Source organism: Melospiza georgiana, chromosome 15 (genome assembly GCF_028018845.1).
Source record: "Melospiza georgiana isolate bMelGeo1 chromosome 15, bMelGeo1.pri, whole genome shotgun sequence".
NCBI classification, from domain to species: domain Eukaryota; kingdom Metazoa; phylum Chordata; class Aves; order Passeriformes; family Passerellidae; genus Melospiza; species Melospiza georgiana.
In genome coordinates this window covers 460,222-469,844 of record NC_080444.1, presented here as the reverse complement: position 1 = coordinate 469,844, position 9,623 = coordinate 460,222, and the positions used below count along the sequence as shown (strand labels likewise).

Here is a 9,623-nt window from a genome sequence, read left to right as displayed (position 1 = left end):
CCCCAGTTCCTGTTATTCCCTCCTGCAGCCCCTCCCTGTACCTGCTGTGTCCAGGTGCTGCAGGGTCATACAAAACCTGGGTTTCTCTTCTGTGCTGCTGAAGAGCCTCTCCATGACAAACCGTGCCTTTGAGACACCTCAGTGCCAGGAGTTACACTCGGGAATCTGCCCCAGACCTGTCCCTGCCCAACCAGCCCCGTTCTGCAGGAAGCAGCAAGGTCTTTTAGGAGACAGATCCTGAAGGAGCAGGAGAGCTTCAGTGGCCAAAGCTCTTGCTGCTTCCTGTACATTAGAATTCATTTTAATGGAAAAGGTGTACAAGGAATTGGAAGGGGAGTAGCATTCGTGTGTGTGTGTGGCTTTGGATGTATTTTCCCCCAGCCATTCCAAATGTGATCTGTGAGCTCCCTGAGCACAGCAGCAGCGTTCAGCAGGATGGGATAGCTCTTCCCACAGCCCTGGGCCACAATCCTGCCAGGAGCCCATTGAAAGGAAGCAAATGTCTGCAGGAGCTATTTGAGGGGAACAGTCACATGAAGGTACATTGTTGGAGTAATTGTCAGGCCAAGAATCTCTTTGTTGTCTCCAGCTGAAGCTGTATGGAATACAGCACTAACTTCTGGAGAGGGTTCCCAAAGGTGACAATCTAATTTTAACTCAGCTCTGGAAACGGGGGACCCAGTTCTGTCCTCTGGAGCAGGTTGTGTAACATGTCTGGGCCTTTACTGATGAGATCACTGATACAAGGGGCTTTCAAAAGGCAAAAATAAGTTTGTCTGATGTTTCTCTGGAGGCTTTCATATGCTGCCACCACTTTATTCCACAACAGACTTACAACTGTGATGATCAAAACCTAAATTCATAACAAGAGCACTTTCTTTCTCGCCAGGATCATTGCACAGACAATTTCCAGCGGTAGTCTCAGGTAGGCTGATCCCTGAGGGGTGCTCTGTGCAGGGAGCTGGGCAGGGCTGAGCAGGGTGAGGCCTCATGTGCCATGCTGCCAGGTGCCTCCTTCACCTGCAGCTTCCCCTTTTTCCCACCAAAAAAATCCAGGTTTTTTCACTACGTTTTCATAGCATCTGGAAAACACATTTTTTATCAGAAACATTTGTTGGATTTGAAGTTCAAAAATATGTTTTACCTGATCAATAGACTTCAGCCCAAATAGAGCCCATGACAGGGGCAGAGGCGAGTGGCCAAGGCCAGAGGGGACCCCGGCAGGAGGAGGAGCAGTGACCCTGGTCAGTACAGCCGGTCCCCCAGCAGTGGCCCTGTGCCAGCTAAGGGAGGTCAGGGACAAGAGCCTGCACCGGGGTCGCTTTTCCACAATGCTCTGCTAATGCCAAAGGCTTTGGGAGCCGGGCTCAGCCGGGGCCGGCTCGGCTCTCGCTGCCGGGAGCCCGGGCTGGGCACTGCTGGGGCTGCTCCGGGGGATGCCCGAACCCGAACCCGGAGCCCGGGCACAGCCTCTGACCCGGGCACAGCCCCGGACCCTGCCCCGGACCCCGGGGAGAGCCCCAGACCCCGGGCACAGCTCCGGACCCTGCCCCGGAGCCCGGGCACAGCCTCAGACCCCGGGGAGAGCCCCGGACCCCGGGCACAGCCCCGCACCCCGGGCACAGCCCCGGAGCGCCAGGGCTGGGAGCAGCTCGGACCGCGGGCACACCGGCACCGCCCCCAGCCGGGGCTGTGGCCGCTCTGTTGTCGTTCACCCCATTTCCAGGAGCCGGGTCCCGTTTGTGCCGCGTGTCCCCGAGCCCGGCGGTGTCGCGGGGCGCTGCCGGAGCAGCCTGCGCTCCGTGACGCGCGAGTTAATTATAGCCCGTCCTGCGCCGGCAACCTTAAAGCACTCCTGCCAGTGATTTATTTAAACACTGATAAATTATACATTCCTTTAGTAATTCATGTGAAAATTATTTGAAGTCAACTCAACATCACGTAGCTCCCTCCGTGTGCTCTCTCGTGGTGAAGGCTCTGTCAGACAACGCTTCCATCCGCTCTTCCTTCAGCCGCCTCTCGAGGCTCTGGGTTACCTGCGGGCCGAGGGCAGTGAGGGGGCTCCTGGGCCACGCTCACTGCCCGCTGCTGCTGTGTCGGTGTCCCTGATTTACCCAGCCCGGGCTGTCCCTGGCTTGGGGAGCAGACTGCCCCTTCCCTCCGGGACACCCCGGCCAAACCCGCCCGTGTCCCGTGTGAGGATGCAGAGCTGCTGCTCCTGGGCCGTGCAGGGCCGGGACTGCTCGTGCTCCCACACTTGTGCTGGGCTGGCAGCAAATACCCTCGCTGAGTTAGAGGGTGAGACTTTGGGGGCAGCCCAAGGCGCCAGCGCTGCTCTTCTCTCCCCCCAGGATTGCCCTGAGAACATACAGCTGTTTCACTTGTTGATTAGCAAAAACATTAGGAGACCTACTGTTTCAGGGCATGAATAATTAATGTTTGTTCCTCATTAACTTCTTGTGGCAGAGTCCTGTTAGATGCATTTAGATGTATTTCTAGAATTAGGAGCAAATATAACCAGATGCCTGGCAGCTGAGTGTTCTGTTCCACCCATGGAAAGCCCCATTGCTCCCATCCTCTCAGGCAGGAGGGGAGAGCTTGTTCTGATCAAGGACTGATGAATCCTTTATTGCAGTTTTAATTACAGTGAATGATACATGTAAAAAATTCTATAATTCATGTACACTACAAGTGAGTAAAGGATGCCACTCCCAAGACAGTGGCCACCTGTTTTCGTGGAATCTCAAATCAAAACCTTGCTTCCTGAAAAATTCAAAACTAAGTTGCTGAACTTTCCACCTGCTGCTGCTGGACAGAGCTGTTTGTCCTGCCCCTGTCACCCAGCACAGCTTCAGCACTTCTTGTGCTCTGGTGGGGCCACAATGCTCTGCTAATGGCAAGGCTTTGGGGTTTGCTCTGGGATCACACCCACAAACACCCACTCAGCCCCTGGAGCCACCTGTGCCACGTCCTGAGGCCAAGGACGTGCCAAGGCTTTGCTTGGCAGGAGCCCCTCTGCAGCCAGCAAAGCTCTGCTTGGATTTTGACTGCAGAACAGGAAAGTGCTCCTAACTGAATCTGAAGCAATGCACAGGCCCCAGATGGCTCCCCTTGTCTCTCCTTGGAAGGCAGCTCAGCAATGGGCCAGTGCTCAGTCCCTTTGGGGCTCTCTCTGGTGGTTTGTGTGGGGTGGCCCCACTGTGCAGAGCTGCAAGGGCTCCCTGTCTGCAGAGGAAGCCCATCCTGGCTGTGATGCCACTGGCAGCTGTGCTCTTTGAAGCACTTTCCATTCCATCCCCAGCTGCATTAAAAACTTCCCAGAGCCATGGGGTTCCTGCCCTGGTCCCTCCCTTTAACCTCCAATTTCTGCAAATTCCCTTTAGGCCCCCATGGTCCCACCCAAGGCACATTCTGACCCCGAGCTGCCCTCCCTAAGCCCATCCTGGCACACCTGCAGTGGAGCTGGCTCCACACCAGCTGGGGCTCTGGAGGACACCCTGCAGCCCCAGGGCAGCCCCAGTGCCAGCCCTTTCCTTTGGAGCCCAACACTGCCTCAGCCAGACAGCTCATGTAACTTAGCAACTTTTTCTTTGCTCTCTTAAGGTGGGTTCTTCAATCTCCTTAATGAATAAGAGAATCAGGCCAGGTAATTGATGCTTGGCCATTTAGCTGATGAATAATTGACTGTCTGGGTAACTGGAGATATTTCCTCGATCAGATTGTGCAGTGGAACAACTGCATCATCCGGGGTGCAGCATGGCTCGCAGCTCTGGGGTGCTGGAAATGGGCTCTGCAGCTCACTAGAGGAACTCCAGAGTCAGCTCTAGGCCTCCTCTTTCTCCACATGGAGCCTCCAGAGTCAGCTCTAGTCCTCCTCTACACGGACCAGGCACATGAGCCCCAGCAGTGGAACCTCCTGAGGTTCAGCAAAGCCCAGGGATGATCCCTTCCAACCCAAACCATCCCCTGATTCTGCGATGTTGGTAACTGGCTGCATTTTAGCCACACAAGTTCTTTTATCACATAAACCTTGACTCAGGATTTCTTTTCCAGACCCACAGCGAAGACAAACACAAGGGCAGGACAGTGAGAGCTGGGCAGGTCTCGAGGGGAGCTGGGGAGGGGAGCAAAGGCTCCAAAGCAGGAGCAGCAGGGGAGAAGGTGCAGCGAGTGAAGGTGCAGGGAGCTGTCCCTGTGTGAGCTGTGTGCGCTTCAGCTGCCTCACGGGCAGACACTGCAGCTGCCTCCTCCGGAGGGGCTGGGCGTGCAGCACATCCTGGGGCTGTTCTGGACATTTAAAGATTCCAGTTCTGTCAGCTTTGTGACTGTAGCACATCGTGCTGCCCCCAGCCCGTGGCAGAGAGGGTACCAGCATGAATTGTGGAATAAATAACTCGTGGTTTTATTTCAAACTTCCCAGGAAACTTTCACAGGACATCACTCCTGTATCAGTATGTACTGTATATTTTTTAAACAACTTGAAGTTCACACAATGAAACCTAGAAATTATTGGCACTACTCTGTGATGAGCTTTGAATTAAAATCTAAATAAGAACAGAATATTTTGATGTGTTAGGAAAATTGATAACAATCCATGAGCTGTGACAAAGGATAAAATAGCACATGCTTTTAATCTGACTTTTGCCTTCAGATTTCCAGTGAGTCACTTTCATCAGAGTATGTGTTTGGGTTTTTTCTTCCAGAAATGTCATTAATTATTTACCAGTAGGTGAATGATCTCTGAAATCTATTGCAGTGACACCTCTGAGTCTGCAGACAGTTTCTGATGGCAAACCATCTGGGCTCCTTTAACTTGTTGTTGTTTATCCTTTGGACTCCTCTCCCCCGGCTGTAAGGTGTAACGGCAGCAGGCAGGGCCAGGAGCATCAATATTTTACAGCATTAATTAAAGGGAGCTCAGCAGCTGCGTGTCCCAGCCCTGCGGGAGGGAGGCAGGGCCGTGCTTGAGGCCAGGAGAGCGGTCCTGGCGCGGGCAGGGACAGGGACCCTCCGGGCTGTGGCAGCGGCGCTGGGGTCGCGCGGGCCGTGCTCGGTGCGGCAGCGACAGCGGCACCGGCAGGAGGAGCGTGCGGGTCCCGGCAGCTTCTTCGCACCGGGGAGAGGATGAAGCAACAGCAGAGACGGGGAAAGCGAGCTGCCAGTCCTGTGCGAGCACCCTCGGGGCCGGGCCCGGGGAGCCGGGCTCTGCATCCGCCCTCCGCATCTTCTTGTGTGCTGGCGTCAACGGACAGCCCTAAATAAAGGGAGGGTTAGAACCAAAACAAAACAAAGGCCTGAAATTTATCCCTCTATTAATTACTTCCAGCAAGCAGGGCCGCCTTTAAAGCGGTGCCACTTCAGATAAAACTTTCATGCAGCTATTTAGGGCCTCTGAAATATAAATGATTTCCTTTAAATGTTTTATCATAAATCAGGGCAGGCAGCTTCGCCACCACGCGCCGCTTTCCCCCGGTGGGAGGGAGCCGCTAGCCCGGCCCGGCCCGGCTCGGCTCGGCTCGGCCCGGCGGCGGACCCCGGGCGGGGCGGAACAGGACGGAGCAGGGCGGCAGCGGAGCGGAGCGGGACGGGCACGGAGCGGAGCGGGCCGGGAGCGGAGCGGGCACGGAGCGGAACGGGCCGGGCACGGAGCGGAGCGGGCCGGGAGCGGAGCGGGCACGGAGCGGAGCGGGCGCGGAGCGGAGCGGGCCGGGAGCGGAGCGGGCCGGGAGCGGAGCGGAGCGGGCCGGGAGCGGAGCGGGCACGGAGCGGAGCGGGCGCGGAGCGGAGCGGGCCGGGCACGGAGCGGAGCGGGCGCGGAGCGGAGCGGGCCGGGAGCGGAGCGGGCACGGAGCGGAGCGGGCGCGGAGCGGAGCGGGCCGGGAGCGGAGCGGGCCGGGAGCGGAGCGGGCCGGGCACGGAGCGGAGCGGGCCGGGAGCAGCGCGGCCCCGGCGCCGGCGCTGTCCGCGGTGCTGCTCCCCGCGCTCCTGCTCCCCGCGCTCCCGTCCCGCCGCCGCCGCTCCCGCACGGACGGACCCGAGCCGTCCTTGGTCCTGCGCTCTGGGCTCGGTGCGCGTTTCCCAAAGGTACCCGTTTCACCACAGCAGCACCGCTTCTTTTCCCTGCCCGCGATCAGTTTGTCAGAAACCAGACAGCAGCTCCTTCCGCTCCTCGGTATTTACCGAGGCTTATAAGACTTGGAAACTTTAAATCTCTAGGTTTTATTTTTGCTTAAGAACTTCGAATTTTGCAAAATATTTGCATCTCTGGTGCCTCAAAGTACAGTAATTTCTGAAGAAGTGTGAAGACTGGGAGAGCAAAAATGGAAGGGCCGCTCAGCAGTAGAACAATGCCAACTCCAGAGCCGCTTTCCCGGGGCTGGTGTGGGGACGGCCCCTCTGCTCCCACTGCCAGCCCGCGGGTTTAGCGCACGGAGAAGCGCCCGCTCCTCCCCTGTTCCCCGGGACCTGCCGGCCGAGGGAAGGGCGGGATTCCAGCGGGAGCGGCCGGGCTGCGGGGCGGGGTCTGAGGGCGGCGGGCCCGGGGCACCGGAGGGTCTCTCGGCCCGTGCCCCGCCGGTGCTGCCCGGGCGCATCACGCGTGCGCGGCCGGTGTAAGATGAGTGCGGGAGCGCGGGCGGGGCGGGCGCCGGCGGAGCTCCGCCACCCGACACCGCTCGCTCGGGCAGTGCCGCGGGCAGACGCAGCCCCGCGCCCGTGCCCGGGGCCTGCCGCCCGCGGGCCGCGCCGAGATGATGGCCATGGACGCCAAGCAGCCCTTCGCCGTGCCCGCCGCCCTCCAGGAGCCCAAGTTCCCCAGCCTGCACGCCGGCAGCGAGGCGATGCGCAGAGTTTGCCTCCCGGCCCCGCAGGTACGTGGATGCGGCGCAATTCCCGCTCTGAGCCGCGTTTTCTGACAGGCACCGGGTTAATGTTTTTTTCATGTCGGCAGCACCATCGCGCGTCGCGGCTCCGCGCCCCCCCCGCGCCGCCCCTGATCCGCGCCACGCGGAGCGGGGCCGCTGAATTCCTATTAATTTTTATGACCTGAGCTCCGGGGAGGACCCGCGGTGCCGGGGCCGGTTTTTCAGGCGGAGATGACAGAATTCCCCACTGACCTCGCCATGCGTGCTCTCGCTCGCAGCTGCAGGGCAATATATTCGGGAGCTTCGATGAGAGCCTGCTGGCCCGCGCCGAGGCGCTGGCGGCCGCGGACCTCGCCCCCCACGCCAAGGGCCACCACCTGCACCCTCACTTCAAGCCGGACGCCGCCTTCCACGCCATGAGCGGCGTCCCCTGCGCCGCCGCCGCCCTCCCGCACCCCGCCGCCCTCGCCGCGCACCCGCACCCGCTCCCGCACCCGGCGCTGGACGGCGGCGACCTGCTGGAGCACCTCTCGCCGTCGCTGGCCGTGGCGGGGCTGGCCGAGCCCCCCGCGCTGCCCGCGCCGCTGCCGCCGCCGCCGCTGCCCGCCGCCGCCGCGGGACCCCTGCCCGTGCCCGTGGGCGCCCCGGGGGCTCCCGCGCCCGCCGCGGACCCGCGGGAGCTGGAGGCGTTCGCCGAGCGCTTCAAGCAGCGCCGGGTGCGCCTGGGGGTGACCCAGGCCGACGTGGGGGCGGCGCTGGCGGCGCTGAAGCTGCCGGGCGTGGGCTCGCTCAGCCAGAGCACGATCTGCCGCTTCGAGTCGCTGACGCTGTCGCACAACAACATGACGGCGCTGCGGCCGGTGCTCCAGGCCTGGCTGGAGGGCGCCGAGGCCGCCCGGCGCGCCCGCCCCGCCGGCCCCGACCCGCCGCCCGGCGCCGAGCGCAAGCGCCGGCGGACCTCGATCGCCGCGCCCGAGCGGCGCTCGCTGGAGGCGTATTTCGCGCTGCAGCCCCGGCCCTCTGCCGAGAAGATCGCGGCCATCGCCGAGAAGCTGGACCTCAAGAAGAACGTGGTGCGCGTCTGGTTCTGCAACCAGCGCCAGAAGCAGAAGCGCATGAAGTACTCGGCGGTGCACTGACGGCCCCGGCCCGACCGCCCCGGCGGCGCGGCCCTGGAGCCGGGACCGGACGGGACGGGACGGGACGGACCGCCCTGAGCGCCCCCCGGCCCGGCCCTGCCCTCTCCGGCCCGGGACAGAGGCCCGGGGGGCGCGGAGCCGGGGGGCGCAGCGGCGGGGCCGGCATCCCGCGGGCCCCCGAACGGCGCTGGCGGCGGGCGAGGCCTCCGGGGCGCGGCCCGGGCAGAGCCGCTCCCCCCGCGCCCGCCGTCCCGCCCGTCCCGCCCGTCCCGCCGCGGCGGGCGAGGCCCGCGCCCCCTCCCCAATAAAGCTTTATTTTTCAACCCGCCGGGACGTGTCGTTCCTCGCCGCCCCGCGCCGCAGCGCCGACGGGAACACCCGAAATGACCTGCAAGAGCAATGGCACCCTAATAAACGCCCCTCGGCGGGACACGCGACCGGCTTCGCCCCGCCGGGCCCCGCGCCGCCCCCGGCCCCGGGAAAACCGAAACATCCCCCCGCCAAAAGCGATGCCGGGTTCGCTTCTGAATGTGTTCAGGAGGGGGAAAGGGCTTTTATTTGCGATTCCCAGAAGCACCTTAACGATTAAAGATTAATGTTCGAAGCGTGAGCCTCCCCAGGATATTCCACTTTAGCATTTCAATGAGTGACAAACATCGAACTTGAGAACTGGGTCTCATCCTCCTCCCCCGCCAGGAAACGATCTCACGAATTCACCTTTTCCTCGCGGGTAGCTCTCTTCCTCGCATCGCGTTTTCCCAATCATCCTCAGCGATTTTTCCCCAACCAAATGTCCTTTAACAAAAAATGCCCTTATGCCATTACATTATATTGTGGGCTCTGAAAATTTACAATAAGGGCGGCGCAATATTAATTGCCTTCCGCACTATAAAGAAGGCAGCTCCGACGGCATCTTGCCCCGCAGCTGCGGGCTCCAGGCCCGTGTTTTTACAGGTAGGATGTGCCTTTATCTCTTCCCTCGTTCTCGTGCGTGTCCGGGAGCTGCCCCCGCCTTGCCCCGGGCTGGGACCGGCCCCGCCGGAGGAGCGGGCGCGGCCGTGCCGGGCCGGGGCCGGCGGCGGGAGCGGGGCCGGGAGCCTTTCCTGGCACGGGAATGGAGATCCAGCCCAGATCCCGGCGGCGCCGCTGCCCGGGGCACCGCAGCCTCACGCCTCTCGCGCTGCAGCAGAAATCACCGCTCTCGGGGGGATCCGTGCCCCCCGGGTCGGGTTAAGCCCGGTCCGACCCCCGCCCAGCCCGCTCCCATCCGGCGGTGCGGAACACGCTCACGCACGGCTCACCGCCCCGCCGCTGTCCTGCGCTCCGGCAGAGGGGACACCGCGCCGGGCTCGTCCCCACCTCGGCAAGGGGATCGCCGCTGTCTCTCTTGGCGCTGTTCTAGGGCTGCCCAGCTTTGTGGGTTTGGACGTTTCCGTGTTTGTCCCTTTTGCACAGCTCCGGAGAGTGCCTTAATGATGCAAAACAAATCCGAAACGAACTTTCCCGAACCCGCGGCTACTGTCCCACAAAGCTGCTCCTCTGAGCTCCTCCTCACCTCCAACAGGCTCACCAGGGACACCTTAAGCCCCTTGACCTTTTAGCTCACCCTCCCTCCCGGCTC

General features: G+C 61.6%; 1 protein-coding gene across 1 annotated transcript; it reads left to right on the top strand.

Moving 5' to 3' along the window:
- The first annotated feature begins 6,749 nt into the window (after positions 1 to 6,749).
- POU4F3 (POU class 4 homeobox 3) lies at positions 6,750 to 8,002 on the top strand. The gene is made up of 2 exons (XM_058034942.1): positions 6,750 to 6,869; positions 7,142 to 8,002. The coding sequence occupies exons 1-2, from the start codon at positions 6,750 to 6,752 to the stop codon at positions 8,000 to 8,002; spliced, it is 981 nt and encodes a 326-aa protein (XP_057890925.1).
- Positions 8,003 to 9,623: the final 1,621 nt, after the last annotated feature.